This window comes from Cnephaeus nilssonii, assembly GCF_951640355.1.
Source record: "Cnephaeus nilssonii genome assembly, chromosome: 6".
NCBI lineage: Eukaryota > Metazoa > Chordata > Mammalia > Chiroptera > Vespertilionidae > Cnephaeus > Cnephaeus nilssonii.
In genome coordinates, this window is record NC_137077.1 from 105,788,093 (window position 1) to 105,804,141 (window position 16,049).

General features: G+C 42.4%; 1 protein-coding gene across 1 annotated transcript in view; it reads right to left on the reverse strand.

Moving 5' to 3' along the window:
• Positions 1–760: 760 nt before the first annotated feature.
• The window catches only part of ATP6V1E1 (ATPase H+ transporting V1 subunit E1), a 51,034-nt gene continuing 35,745 nt past the window's right edge, over positions 761–16,049 (reverse strand). The window contains exons 5-9 of the mRNA XM_079774011.1: positions 8,128–8,217; positions 6,943–7,011; positions 3,540–3,634; positions 2,070–2,157; positions 761–1,369 (exon numbers count right to left, since the gene is read on the reverse strand). Coding sequence (XP_079630137.1) covers positions 1,307–1,369; positions 2,070–2,157; positions 3,540–3,634; positions 6,943–7,011; positions 8,128–8,217 — 405 coding nt within the window. The 3' untranslated portion in view covers positions 761–1,306. The remainder of the gene's footprint in view (positions 1,370–2,069; positions 2,158–3,539; positions 3,635–6,942; positions 7,012–8,127; positions 8,218–16,049) is intronic.

A 16,049-nucleotide genomic window follows, 5' to 3' on the forward strand; every position in this document is an offset into this window, starting at 1 on the left:
TTCTGTAGTTGAAACTTTGTAGCCTTGAGTGGAGTCCAGGGCCAGCCAGGGTGTGCGCGAAGCTTGGCTTCCTCCATTGCCGGGGAAAGCCAAGCCTCCTGCTTGCTCTGTGGCCGCAGCCATTTTGATTGGGTTAATTTGCATACTCACTCCTGATTGGCTGGTGGGCATGGCTTGTGGGTGTAGCGGAGGTACAGTCAATTTGCATGTTTGTCTTTTATTAGATAGGATGATGTCCATGGAACACTGTTTGAAATAAAGTTGAACTAGTTATAATCTCATCTTATAATTAGGAAAGGAAGCAGACAGGCTGCGGTGAATAGTCTGTCTTCTACCTTTCTGTGTCCATTTCAAAACTGGCATGAAAATGAGTGGGAGGAAGAAAAGTGTTTGTTTAGGCCTAACACACAGTTAAACGCTCCCCCTCCCCCTGCAAAAAAACCCCCCCACACACCTTAGTTACTTTTCTGACATTGCCAAAGCTAGTAAAACTATTTCCTCAATAAAGCTGTCAAGCCCTCTAGAGGACAGATAATACTGAACACCTTATGTGTAAGTGTGGAAGAATGTAAGGGGCTGAAAGGAACATAAAAGGAACACTTCTGAGTGAGGATCCGGTAAAAATGAGCAGAAAGTGCCAGAGGACCCAGGGAGGGTTAATGGATTCAAGTACCGACAGCTGTCAACCAGCAAATGCTACTGAAATTTGGACAATGGTGTCTTTTTTAGATAACCACACTTTCAAACTGCACACTTAGAGTATCTTGCATAATAAATTACAATTTAATTCACTTAAATGTTTTGTTTTAATAAATAAAGCAGCATGGCTTACATTTTAAATCACATTTACAGATAAGGAGCATTTCTAAGCCCAAACAGGTAACAGTGAAGCTACTACTGCTGGAAGGAATGCATGCCCCACATGTATGTTAAGCCTAAAGAGCAGCGAGTTACCAGCAGAGCACACCATACACAGAACTTCTAGACTAGATAACTAGAAGCAGAGGAAGAACACAAGTTTGGGCAAAGTCCATGCAACCACCACCTGATTTCTTCACCTTCAAGCTGCAGAACCAACTGAAAGTTGTGTTACTTTTAGATAAGCTAGAGGTAGGCTTCCTGATCATATTAAATGAAACTTTCTCCCATTGTTAACAATTAGGCTAAGGGCATTAGTATAGAAGGATATCCACGAGTAAATATAGTATATTAGAATAGCAAAGAGAAAGCTACATAGATCATCTTGTTTCTTCAGATATCAGAAACTTCTACATCATTGCAGTGCATGAATTCCACCCCCAAAGGCTTAGTCCAAAAACTTCCTGTTGGCATTTGCACCAAACAAGGCTCCTCGCACTTCTGGCATCATCTGTAAAGAAATGAGATCTTTAATAAATAAGTGTTGTCAATTGGAGAACTTGGGAAGAACTGCACATCTTTTTCAATTTTTAATGAACTTATTGAGGTGCCATTGGTTAATAAAATTACATAGGTTTTAAGTACACAATTCTATGATTCCGGTCAAGGCATGTACCTTGGTTGCGGGGACATCCCCAGTAAGGGGTGTGCAGGAGGCAGCTGATCGATGTTTCTCTCTCATCGATGTTTCTAACTCTCTATCTCTCTCCCTTACTCTCTGTAAAAAATCAATAAAATATATTTAAAAAAAAAAGAAAAGAAATTTCCTACCTTGTTTCCAAATAACTTATTTGTGCAAACATGGGAATATTTGAAGACCCAACAGCCCCATGGTAATTTCTTTAAACAAGTATTTACTTTAGTTGCCATAATTCTTGCTAGATAAACAACTTTGGTCAGCATCTCCACTTGCAGTAAATGTATACATTATTACTCCTATATAAACAAAACCCATTTTCTGACCCCAAATCCTCCCTCAGATAAATGGTACTGACTCAGTAAATGCCACTAAATGCTTAATCCCATATCTTTTAAGAAAATGTAAAAAAATAAGAACAGAGAGCAACAAATCCCAAATACCAGTGAATGGATGTGTTCTCTGTATCACTTCAAAGTAACAGACCAACTAACAGAAGTATTCCCACACTCACCTGCTGAGCTATGAGATCCAGTCGGCTTTCTAGGGTATTGGAAACTTTTATTTTACGATCCCCATTATAGATCTCAACTCCACCAGCTCTACAAAGAACAGGGGAAATAATTTTTATAGATGTGAGGAAGATAGGAAAGTTTTGGGGTATGGAGTGTCTAAATACTACAAGGGGCCAGGCCAGTATGGCTCAGTGGTTGACCGTTATGAACCAGCATATCAGGGTTTGATTTCCAGTTGGGGCACATGCTCAGACTGTGTGCTTGATCTCCAGTGTGGGGCATGCAGGAGGCAGCCAATCATGATTCTCTCTTATCACTGATGTTTTTCTCTTTCTCTCTCTCTTTCCCTCTCTGAAATCAATAAAAATATCTATATAAAAGCCTAAGCGACCGAATGACCGGTTGACCAGTTGCTATGACAAGCACTGACCACCAGGGGACAGATGCTCAACGCACATGATCGGGCTCCCCCGTGTCTGGATCGGGCCTGCGGGGACTGGGCTCCCTCCTGTCTGGATCAGGCCTGTGGGGATTGGGCCAAAACCAACTATCCAACATCCCCTGAAGGGTCCTAGATTGCAAAAGGGCACAGGCCAGGCCGAGGGACTCCAGTGGTGCACGAATCCATGCACTGGGCCTCCAGTATTTTAAATAAATAAATAAATAAATAAATAAGTAAATAAATACTGCAAGGAGCCAATAAACATAAGCAGTAAGCTTGAAATAAATTTGAAAAGCTTCTTAGGAGTTGAGATATGGGTGTTGATAAATGTCATTTACCAAGTGACTGCTATGTGCCAATTTGATTTTCTGAAATCGCACCGAATTTTATTCTAAAAACCAGCAAATCAGAAGGGGGAGGATTTAGTCCTAGTTTACAAATTAACAGATAATGAATCCTCATATGCATGTTTCCTGGAGGTCCCATCCTTCTAATTACCAGGGGTGTTGATAAGGCGAAGCTGTGTGTCAGATAAAAGATACCATTGTTAACCTTGTACCAAACTCCCTCTTAGAAAGTCCTGCCTCTACCCATATCTCACTTTTATCATTCCATTCCTCAGTTTCTCAGCACTTAATAGGCATAAGGCAAAAAGGGTCAAGTTCTATTACACGGAGCCTCAGGGAATGAACTTCTTTTGCTATACCAAAATTTTACTTTTATAAAATATTTCTTAAATAAGCAGGCTATGACACAAAGGCTGGATAAGGTTTCTCAAAGTTTCTTTGGGAAATTTTAATGGACAGTGACCTTATTATTATTTTCTTACTTCATTTTCCCTCCCAGTCATTGTCTACCTGGCTAATAAGGAAGAACCACAACAGAGTACTAATAGGAAAAAACAGCCACACTTCTATCCTTAAGGCAAAGAGTGTGTTGGAGAAAACTTCCTTTACAACAGGCCTAGCATAAAGGCCATTCTCCCAGTGAATGAAAGCCAGATGTTAAAAGCAGAAATACTCCTTACATCTCCTCAGGTAGGTAGACCTCCTGATCAATTTGGACATCAACATCTTTATTGGTGGCGATTTTGTACATAGGGATTGCTTTTTGCACTGCAGCCTGGAAAAGCAGAAAATGACAGGTTTTAGCAAAAACTTTTTCCCCCCTCAAAACAAAAATAAAAATCCACAAACTATACAAGCAGCTATATATTTCATGTAAGAGAATAGATGAATTACTAATGGAATGTAAAATACTACAACGGCTATAGAAAACAGTGTGGCAATTCCTCAAAAAATTTAACATAGTTACTATATGATCCAACAATTCTACATCTGGGTACATCCAAATAAGTAAAAGCAGAGACTCAAACAGATATTTGTACACCAATGTGCACAGCAGCATTATTCACAACAGCCAACAGTGAGAAACAACCCGAGTGTCTACTGACAGATGACCAGATAAACAAAATGTGGTATGTACATACAATTCAGCCTTAAAAAGGAAGGGAATTCTGACTCATGCTATAATACAAGATGAACCTTGTCTAAATGAACTAAGACACAGCAGGAAAAATACTATATAATTCTGCTTATATGAGGTACCTACAATAGTTAAATTCACAGAGACAGAAAGCAGAATGGTGGTTGCTAGGGGCTGAGGATGAGGGGAATGGGGAGTTAGTGTTTAATGGGGACAGAGTTTCACTTCAGAAAGATGAAAATGTTCTAGAGATGGATGGTGGTTACTATGTGATCCAACAATTCTACATCTGGGTACATACAAATAAGTAAAACATGGTTGCACAACAACTCATATACAAAATGGTTAGTTTTTTGTTATGTACTTTTTACCAATTTTATAAAGAAAGGAGCTTACTGGGGGGAAAAACAGATTAAAGTGAATTTTTAACTCCTATACTGCAATTAGTGTGATAAAACATAATTAGTGGAAAGTCCTTTGAGCAATACTGTACACACTCTACAAATGTAAATGACATTTTCTTTGAAGGAACTTTAATATTTTTCTCTGACAATATTACCAGTTGAGAAGATTTATGCATATATTCTACTCTTCCCTGCTTCTCAAATCTAATATAGCACCACTTTGGAGAAATACTCATGACACTGGATGTTAACACTTTATTTAGTTTCAAGAAGAAACTTGCTTAACATCTAGCATTATCATTGTGTCATCCAGAAATGGCCAGTTGGCAGTTGGACTTGCTTCAATAGCAAGATGATCACCCTGGTGAATTTTGATGAGTTTTCCTCTCTGTTGTAGAAGTTCATAAACAAGGCTGTTAGCACAACATGGATCCAAGTTGCTGACACGGTTTATAAACTAGAACCATAATTTACTAATTTATCATGGAAACTAAGGGGAATGAATACTAAGTAATCTGGCTGGTTTTTTTTCTTCCCTAGGAGGAAAGTTATTTGGAGAGACAAATTACAGTAAGAATGAAAATATATCATCCTATATAATAAAGAGGTAATATGCAAATTGACCATCATTCCAACACACAAGATGGTCGCCCCCATGTGGACACAAGATGGCCAGCAGGGGAGGGCAGTTGGGAGGGACCAGGCCTGCAGGGGAGGGCAGTTGGGAGCAACAAGGCCGGCAGGGGAGGGCAGTTGGGGGGGACCAGACCTGCAGGGGCGGACAGTTGGGGGTACCCAGGCATGCAGGAGAGGGCAGTTGGGGGGGGACCAGGCCTGCAGGAGGGGCAGCTGGGAGGGGACCAGGTCTGCAGGGGAGGACAGTTGGGGGAGACCCAGGCCTGCAGGGGAGGGCAGTTGGGGGGGGGGGGAGACCAGGCCTGCAGGAAGGACAGCTGGGGGGAGGGGGGACCAGGTCTGCAGGGGAGGGCAGTTGGGAGCGACCAGGCCTGCAGGGGAAGACAGTTGGGGGGGGACCCAGACATGCAGAGGAGGGCAGTTGGGGGGGGGGGGGAACCAGGTCTGCAGGGGAGGGCAGTTGGAAGCAACAAGGCCGGCAGGGGAGGGCAGTTGGGGGGGACCAGACCTGCAGGAGAGATCAGTTAGGGGCAATCGGGCTGACAGGGGAGGGCGGTTAGGGACAACCAGGCTGGCAAGGGAGGGAACTTGGGGGTGACCGGGCCAGCAGGGGAGGACAGTTGGGGGCGAACAGGCCTGCAGGGGAGGACAGTTAGGGGTGACCAGGCCAGCAGGGGAGGGCAGTTGGGGGTGACCAGGCCTGCAGGGGAAGACAGTTGGGGGGGACCCAGACATGCAGAGGAGGGCAGTTGGGTGGGGAGGGACCAGGTCTTCAGGGGAGGGCAGTTGGAAGCAACAAGGCCGGCAGGGGAGGGCAGTTGGGGGAGACCAGACCTGCAGGAGAGATCAGTTAGGGGCAATCGGGCTGACAGGGAAGGGCGGTTAGGGACAACCAGGCTGGCAAGGGAGGGAACTTGGGGGTGACCGGGCCAGCAGGGGAGGACAGTTGGGGGCGAACAGGCCTGCAGGGGAGCAGTTAGGCATCAATCAGGCTGGCAGGGGAGTGGTTAGGGGGTGATCAGCCTGGCAGGCAGAAGCGGTTAGGAGCAATCAGGTAGGCAGGCAGGCGAGCGGTTGGGAGCCAGCAGTCCTGGATTGTGAGAGGGATCCCAGATTGTATAGGGTGCAGGCTGGGCTGAGGGACACCCTCCCCCCACCCATGCACAAATTTCATGCACCGGGCCTCTAGTGTATTATAAATGTATTTATAAGAAATGTGATTGCTAAGAGACTAAGTGAAATCAAGCTATATCAAAGAATTTTAATCTGAAGAGCAATTTGATAGCACAGAATCATAGCTAGGGGAGTCCATTCTATGACTTGTGGTTTAGCAGCCACAGGCTCCTTCAGCACAGAGGGTCAACCTACTACTACAACCTAGGTACATGTCATGGGGCCAGCAGGTCACCCTTCAGACCAGGGAACCTTCTTTATTGGAAAGGGCATGGAAGAGCACCTTAATATTTGCCCTTGGGACTACAGCTATGTTTACACTGCTGATCAACCTCTTTTCTGGTAGCCACCTTTTTTCTCTAGGTATAGGAATGAAATAGGTTAGAGCCAAGCCTCACTGGTCTGAGAGCAGTTTGCCACTTTAAGATAGTGTTAACTATGTTTGCTCAATTCTACTAGGTGCTGCCTCTATTGTTGCATTTTCAAAAGATTAAAGTATTCCGAAGTCTCCAGAAAGTGGGGAGGGTACTAATTCAAATGGCAATGTGACCTCTTTAAGAAATTAAAAGCTGAGGTCACTTAAATGAATATCTACAATGTGTTAAAATTCCTCAAATCCCCATGGTTGAGCTGTCATCTAAAGATCAGACACTCGGAAACTTAGGATGCATTTCATCCCTAAGTTTCTTATCTTTAAAAAAAAGAGAATGTTTTTTTCTCTAAGCTCTTTACCTTTACCAGAGGGAAATCCTGTTTCCGGCAACAAACAATCATCCGGGGCTCCAATAACTGGTACAAACCCTATGACACAATCACATGCAATTATTAAGGAATAAACAGAATGTTTTTATGATTCTTCCATCTAGTTTTGAAAACAATGTCCCCTTGGAAATTTCCCTAAAAGACAGTGCATAATATGAGAACAAGGAAACATGATCTTGATATCACAAACCAAAAAATATAACCACTGCTCAGGTGGTAGAAACAAAATTTATATGGGAGTCTTATCTTAACTAAGCTGAAGACAAATATTATCATAATTAGCATAAGTAAAATAAGGATTCACAGCCAAGCAGTATAGAGTTAAAATGTATACAGCCTTTGGTCTGAACCTCAATATCAAAAGCAAGTATTAGTGATAAAATCAAATTAGGAAAACTAATTTAAAGCTTTAAAAGTTAAAGCTGAAGCCCAGCGGTGTGGCTCAATGGCTGAGCATCAACCTATGAACCAGGAGGTCATAGTTCGATTCCCGGTCAGGCACATGCCCTCATTGTGGGCTAGATTCCAATGTGGAACATGCAGGAGCCAGCCAATCAATAATACTCTCTCATTATTGATGTTTCTATCCCTCTCTCCCTCTCCCTTTCTCTCTGAAATCAATAAAAATATATTTTCAAAAAAAGTTAAAGCTGAAGATTGCAAGCAAGTTTGACCCTTGAGTTATGTAAAAAATTAAAAATATAAGAGTGGTAAACCTGGAAGTCTTACTCAACCCGACAGACATTACTGTCTTCTCATGCAGTATACATTTCTCTATTAGACAAGGAAAAGAGCAAAAGGAAAAAAGCTAAGCCCTAGCCGGTTTGGCTCAGTAGATAAGAGCGTCTGCCTGCGGACTGAAAAGGTCCCAGGTTCGATTCCGGTCAAGGGCATGTACCATGGTTGCGGGCACATCCCCAGTAGAGGGTGTGCAGGAGGCAGCTGATCGATGTTTCTCTCTTATTGATGTTTCTAACTCTCTATTCCTCTCCCTTCCTCTCTGTAAAAAATCAATAAAATATATTTAAAAAAAAAAAAAGAAAGAGAAAAGCTAAGATGAGAAAAGAAGAAAAAGAGAGCTGGCCTCTAATATATTTTGTCAATTTTTAAAGAACTATGGCTATCAACTGTAATAGACCTGGCCTATAAGGGTACCTGGAGTACCAGTCCATCCAGCAGCACTTGGTATCTAGTTGTATCTTTTACCACCTTGCCGAGTCTCTGTTTTGCTTCATTTAGTAGGTCCTACAATGAGTGGAAAAGAAAAAAGTTATCTACACATCGTGAGGCTGATACTAGCTCATGTGCTTGCTTCAGTTTATTGCTGTGCTTCCATTCAACACATTCTCTGAGATATATATGATAAACCAGATGCTATCCTAAGTACATTGATACAAAGAAGCACAAAGCAACATCACGGCTCCCAGGGAGGTCACACTCTAGCTAACCTAGAATAGCCCAGATTATTCATCAGTTCAGAAACCTACACAACTGACTAACATGGAAAGAGTTACATGATACAGATTTGAAAAGCAAGCTATTATAAGCCAGTCAATGAAAGAAAAATACCATATGATCTCACTCATTTGTGGATAGTAAAGAACATTATAAACTGATGAACAAAAAGATAGATAAAGAGGCAGTAAAGCATCAAACAAACTGTCAAATTACAGCGGGAAGGTTAGGGAGAGGTGGGGGAGATAACAGATCAACCGAAGGACTTGTATGCATGCATATAAGCATAACCAATGGACGCAAGACATGGGGGGGTGAGGGCATGTATGGTAGTGGAGTGGGGGGGGGGGTTTCAATGGGAAGATATGTACACATGTAATACCTTAATTTAAAAAATGTGGGGAAAAATGTTATACAAGATGATTCTATTTTTTATTTAAAGAAAAAAACAGGTAAAATCTGGATGGAGATGTTACCAATAATGAGTTATCTGCAATAATTCCCTGCTTACCTCTAAAAGGCTAGATTATCAACAATTTTAATATTCTTTATGCTAGTTTGAAAGGTAAATTATGATCAATAATGTTACAAACCTCTAATATCCTAGTGACATTCTTTGATTCTAAATTTGAACAACTTTATTATACTCTGGTTCTCCATGCAGTTTTTCCAAGGAGATATGTGTAAATTTCTACAGTTGGTGTGTCAGCTTACACATCAGCATTTTATGAATTTGCCAGGGCAAACTGTCCACTTGAACCTAGCTGCCTTTATGAAGTCTGAAAATAACAGAATTCTGGACTTGGAAAGCAGAAAACCAAAAGTTATGATGTCAACCTCAAAATCATGTCTACTTGGGTCCTGCCTAGTTTGAAGAGTTAGCAGACATCCCTCAAAGACATTTCTATCTCATCTCTCTTTAAATCACACTAGAAATTTCTACTTCAAGATCAATGGATCAGAATTTAAATGTGTTTAATCATCTCCCTGACAACACACACACACACACACACACACACACAAATTATGAAATCTAGGGAAGTGATAAAAAGCCATCATTCGTCCAACACATATTTTGTGTTAGGCATTATTTTTGTCATTTTACTTAGGTTATCTAATTTAATTCTAAATAAGCTCCAGGTATGTTTTTTTCATTGTACAGAAAACTAGAGGCCCGGTGCACAAAATTAGTGCACTGGGGGAGAGAATGGGGCGTCCCTCAGCCCGGCCTGCGCCCTCTCACAGTCCAGGAGCTCTTGGGGGATGTCCAACTGACAGCGGGCCTAAGTCGGCAGTCAGACATCCTTAGCACGGCTGCAGAGGTGGGAGAGGCTGCTACCCCTGCCGCTGCACTCGCCATCTGTGAGCCCGGCTCAGGGCTTCTGGCTGAGTGGTGCTCCCCCTGTGGGAGCACAATGACCACCAGGGGGCAGCTCCTGCATTGAGCGTCTGCCCCCTGGTGGTCAGTGCATGTCATAGCAACTGGTTGTTCCGCCTTTCAGTCGATTTATATTAGCCTTTCATTATATAGGATGGAGTGTAACAGACATTCAAACCTCAAAGGGAGCCGAGACTGGTTTGGCTCAGTGGATAGAGCGTCGGCCTGCGGACTCAAGGGTCCCAGGTTCGATTCCGGTCAGGGGCATGTACCTTGGCTGCGGGCACATCCCCGGTGGGGGGTGTGCAGGAGGCAGCTGATCGATGATTCTCTCTCATCGATGTTTCTGGCTCTCTATCCCTCTCTCTTCCTCTCTGTAAAAAACAAACAAACAAACAAAACAAAACAAAACAAAACAAAACAAAACAAAAACCCCACAAACCTCAAAGGGATTCCAAAGCTCTTAAACCTGGAAAGCATCTGGGCAGGGAAGGATAAAGGATGAACAGCAGAGAAAAATAACTAAAAGACTGCAACAGAGACCAAACTTGGTAGCAAAACACCTTGCCTATTTCCTTTTCATTTTCACCCTGGTTCTCTATTTTTCACCTTCCTTTTATCATTTGTCAATATCTTTGTTCTAGAAAACTGCTTGACAACTTCCTTTCATAATTTCTTACTCTATGGATAAAGCTAGAAATAAAATGTTTTAACCCTTTGCACTCGCTTTTTTCTTGATTCCTTTATTCTAATGCTAACCGTGTCGAGTCACACTCGACATCCGAGTGCAAAAGGTTAAAATAGCAAAATCATGCCCTAGCCAGTTTGGTTCAATGGATAGAGCATTATACTGTGGAATGAAGGGTCCCGGGTTCAATTCCTGGTCAAGGGCACATGCCTGGGTTGTGGGCTCAATCCCCAGCAGGGGGCCTACAGGAGGCAGTCAATCAATGTTTCTCTCTCATCATTGATGTTTTTATCTCTCTCTCTCTCTCCCTTCCTCTCTGAAATCACTAAAAATATATTAAAAAAATAAAATAGCAAAATCCATTTAAAGCTTTTATGTACGTGAGACCTTATTTGTTCTATCATTACAGTGTTTCTTCATCCTTCCATGTCTTTTGTTTACTGTAGTTTGCTAAACTGTAAATAACTAGATGGCAACAAGTTAGACTGCAAAGGGTTACAAAGTGTCTTTAGAACTAAAATTATATAAATGTTTATTTTCACAAACTCCTCATTATAAATTAGAAAAATTAAAGCTCCAGCTTTATACTGAATTCCAAGTTCATGCTACGGAATACTTGGACTGTACATCTGTTCTAACGGGACCAAAACACTGAAAGTTCACACAGGTCAACCTCTTCAGTTCCTCAACTGCACACTCCTCAAGCCATTACAATCTAGCTTTCTACCCTCATCCAAATGAAACCACTCTGGTAAAAGTCAGAAATGACATCCTGAATTGCCAAATCAAAAGATCACTGTGTTTTTTCCTACTGTGATTCCTTGAAGCATAAGATACTATATTAGATTACCACTGTGTTCAAGTTTTTTTTTTTAAATCTTCACCTGAGGATGTGTTTATCCTATATAATAAAAGGGTAAAATGCAAATTGTCCCCTCCACCAGTTCGACCAGGGGGCAGGGCCGGCCCGCCAACCGTCCAGGGCCCCTCCCCCCGGCTATGCACGAATTCGTGCACTGGGCCTCTATTATATATATATACATTCTTCAGAGAGGAAGGTAAATGGAGAGGAGAGACAGAAACATCAATGATGAGAGAGAATCATTGATCAGCTGCCTCCTGCATGCCCAACACTGGGGATTGAGCCTGAAACCTGGGCATGTGCCTGAATGGGAATTGAACCATGACCTCTTGGTTCATAGGTCAACCACTGAGCAACACCAGCTTGGCTGGAGGATATGTTTTTATTGACTTTACAGAGAAAGAGAGAGAGAGAGAGAGAGAGAGAGAGAGAGAGAAACACTGATGTGAGAAACATTGGTTGCTTCCTGTATGCACCTCAACCTGGGATTGAATATGCAACCTAGGTATGTGCCCTGACCAGAAATCAAACCTGCAACATGTGTTGTGTCTGTACACACACGGCACGACACTCCTACCAACTAAGCTACCCAGCCAGGGCAGTTCAAGTTGTTTCCATGGCTTCTTCTTATTCTGCCACAATATGTTTGCTTTTCCCTGTTTCCTTCCCTCAGCAATCTCTTCTTTTCCTGCATGGCACATACGATGCTCCCCAGTCGTTTACTTGACCCTCTTCTAACTCTACATCTACGACCTTGGTGACTTCCTTCATACCGTAGCTCTACCTGGGACTTCTGTGCTATCCATGTGTCCCAACTCTCTCCTCAGCCCAATTCAGAACACTTCACTTGAATTCCTAAGGCAATTCAAACCCCAAAGCTTATCAGCATCCTTTACTTGCTCCTCCTCTTGTATTTATTTTTTTAATGATAAAAGTAAAATATTTTTTTATTTGTGGAGGAATATAACATACCCAAATTCCTTGGGATTAAAATTTATAACACCAACCCTGGCCAGTGTGGCTCAGTTGGTTGAGTGTCATCCCATGCACCAAAGAATCACTGGTTCAATTCAGGTCAGGGCACATGCCTGGGTTGCAGGGCTCGATCCCTAGTAGGGAGTGTACAGCTGATGGATGTTTCTCTCTCTCTAAAATAAATAGAAACCTATTTTTAAAAATGTTATAACACCAGCTGTTATTTTAAAATATCTTTTTATTTGAGTTTTACACACTTTAACATAAATCAACTCTTTTGAATAAAATATATCACTTAATACTTAATCTAATTTCTTTTTAAAATTTTATTCTTCAATTATACTTTACATTCAATATTATTTTGAAAGTTTCAGGTGTATAGCACAGTGGTTAGACAATCATATACTTTACCCCCTGACATTTCAGGTACCCACTTGGCATTGTACACAGTTATTACAACATTAATGACTATATTCCCTAAGCTGTACTTTACATCCCTGGGACTATTTTGTGACTACAAATTTGCAGTTCTTAATCCCTTCACTCTTTTCACCCAGGTTCCCAACTGTCCTCCCCTTTCACAATCATCAGTCTGTGCAATGTTACCTATGTCTGTTTCTATTTTCTTTGTTTATTTTGCTCTTTAGATTCCACACATAATTTCCATTTCCTGCATGTATTGTCAAATTAAGGGCTCTGTTTTTTGTTCAACTTGCTCCATCCCATCTCCTAGCTACTGACAAATCATATGGTATTTGTCCTTCTCTGACTTGTTTCACTTAGCATAATAACCTCTAGATCCATCTATGCTGTCACAAATGGTGAGATTTCATTCATTTTTACGGCCAAGCACTAGTCCATTTGTATATGTATCACTGCTTTTATATTCACTCATCTATTAATGGACACTTGGGTTGCTTCTATATCTTGGCTAGGCCTTATTCTTGGCATTTTACCTAGGTTATCTAATTTAATCCTACCTAATAAAAGAGTAATATGCAAATTAACCACCACTCCACTACACCCACAAGCCACGCCCACCAGCCAATCATAGTAAGCATGCAAATTAACCACAACCAAGATGGCTGCCACCACAGAGAGCAGGAGAGAGGCTTGGGTTTCCCCAGCAATAGAGGAAGCCAAGCTTTCCACACACCCTGGTGGGCCCAGGCCTCCACTCAAGAATACAAAGTTTCAATTATAGGAGATAAATCCCAAGAAAAATGGCGACAGCCACGGAGCTGGAGAGAGCAGGCTAGGGTTGCCCCCGGTGACTGAGGAAGCCAAGCTTTCAACCTGCCCTGAACTAGAATTGCTGATTTGTTTCAAAATTATGAAACGTAACCCTCTTCCTCTAGCCCAGTGGTCGGCAAACCGCAGTTTGCGAGCCACATGCGGCTCTTTGGCCCCTTGAGTGTGGCTCTTCCACAAAATACCATGTTTTTAACAAAGGCCAACTTAGGAGTACCCTAATCCTATCTAATAAAATAATATGCAAATTGACCATCACTCCAACACACAAGATGGCTGCCCCCATGTGGCCAAAGATGGCTGCCCCCATGTGGACACAAGATGGCCAGCAGGGGAGGGCAGTTGGAAGGGACCAGGCCTGCAAGGGAGGGCAGTTGGGAGCGATCAAGCCTGCAGGGGAGAGCAGTTAGGGGTGACCAGGACGGCAGAGGAGGGGAGTTGTGGACAACCGAGCCTGCAGGGAAGGGCAGTTGGGGGATACCAGGCCTGCAGGGAAGGGCAGTTAGGGACAAACAGGCTGGCAAGGGAGCAGTTAGGCATCAATCAGGCTGGCAGGGGAGTGGTTAGGGGGTGATCAGGTTGGCAGGCAGAAGCGGTTAGGGGCAATCAGGAAGGGAGGCAGGCGAGCAGTTGGGAGCCAGCAGTCCTGGATTATGAGAGGGATGTCCGACTGCCCGTTTAGGCCCGATCCTACCGGGCAGTCGGACATCCCTCGAGGGGTTTCAGATTGGAGAGGGTGCAGGTTGGGCTGAGGGACACACCACTCCCCTCTCCCCCCATGCACGAATTTCATGCACCGGGCCTCTAGTTAAGTTAATAACAATGTACCTACCTATATAGTTTAAGTTTAAAAAATTTGGCTCTCAAAAGAAATTTCAATCGTTGTACTGTTGATATTTGGCTCTGTTGACTAATGAATTTGCCAACCACTGCTCTAGCCCATCTCTTGAAGAAAAGGATGGTTAACAATATTTTGAAAAGCTATCTGAAGTTGAATCTTTTCCATTTATAAAAACATGTTCATTCCACAAAACTCACCTCCCTCAAAATTTGAAAGTCACCGTGTATGATGGGAGATGATACTAAAATGTACTAGTATAACAAATGTGTAAATATTCTTGAGAAAAGAAAAAGGTTGAGAAGCACTGGTATTGAAAAAGTAAAAATTTCATTAAAAAAGAAAAAGAAAAAAAACCCAGATTTTTCTTATATGTAGTTTTTATTTTTAAAAATATATATTTTATTGATTTTTCACAGAGTGGAAGGGAGAGGGATAGAGAGTTAGAAACATCAATGAGAGAGAAACATCGATCAGCTGCCTCCTGCACATCCCCTACTGGGGATATGCCTGCAACCAAGGTACATGCCCTTGACCGGAATCAAACCGGGGATCCTTCAGTCCATAGGCCGACACCTTATCCACTGAGCCAAACCAGTTAGAGCTATATGTATTTTTTAAAACACAACTTATATTCAACCTACTAGGATGTTAAATTCCACAAAAGCAAGGACTTGCTTTTATTATATCTCTAATACTTAGAGATTACCACTTATTATCAGTAAGTATTCACACATCCTATAAAATAAAAGCCTAATATGCTAAGTGTCTGGTCATCTGTTCAACCAATCAAAGTGTAATATGCTAATGATATGCTAAAGCCACTCAACCGCTTGCTATGATGTGCATTGACCACCAGGGGGCAGACACTCCGACCGGTCGGTAGTTTGCTGCTGGGGTCTGGCCAATTGGGACCTGAGTGAGACGGGCCGGACACACCCTGGAGCCCTCCCGTGGTTTCTCCCTGGCTGTCCAACCTTTCACGTCCCTCCCCAGCCCCGATCGTTCACCGGTGGGGTCCCTTACCCTGGCCTGCCCTCTCACAATCCGGGACCCATCAGGGGATGTCAGAGAGCCGGTTTCGGCCCAATCCTGCAGGCCAGGCCGAGGGACCCTACTGGTGCACAAATTTGTGCACTGGGTCTTTAGTTTGATAAATAAATAACTGATCTGAACTTTAGGTATCATGTTATATCCATGACAACTAAAATTTCCTTCTAAAGACAAACTAGTAGTTATTTATATATTTTAAAAGATTTAAAGCAGTTTTCAATAAAAACTTAAATTAGTATTTTAAAATTAGAAAAAAACAAACAATAAAATATTATTAAAATATAATTGTATTGATTTTAGAGAGAGGAAGGGAGAGGGAATTAGAAACATCGATGTGAGGGAACATCATCGATCAGCTGCCTTCTGCACACCCCCTTCTGGGGATTAAGTCCACAATCGGGCATGTCCCCTGACTGGGAATGGAACCGCAATCTCTTGGTTCCTGAATTGACACTCAACTACTGAGCCAAACTAGCCAGGTAAGCTGATTATTTTTCTTATAACTTCCCATTTTTGTTAGTGAAACGACCATTCTCCTAGTTAGTGAGGCCTAAAATTCAGTATTTGGTGTTGAACT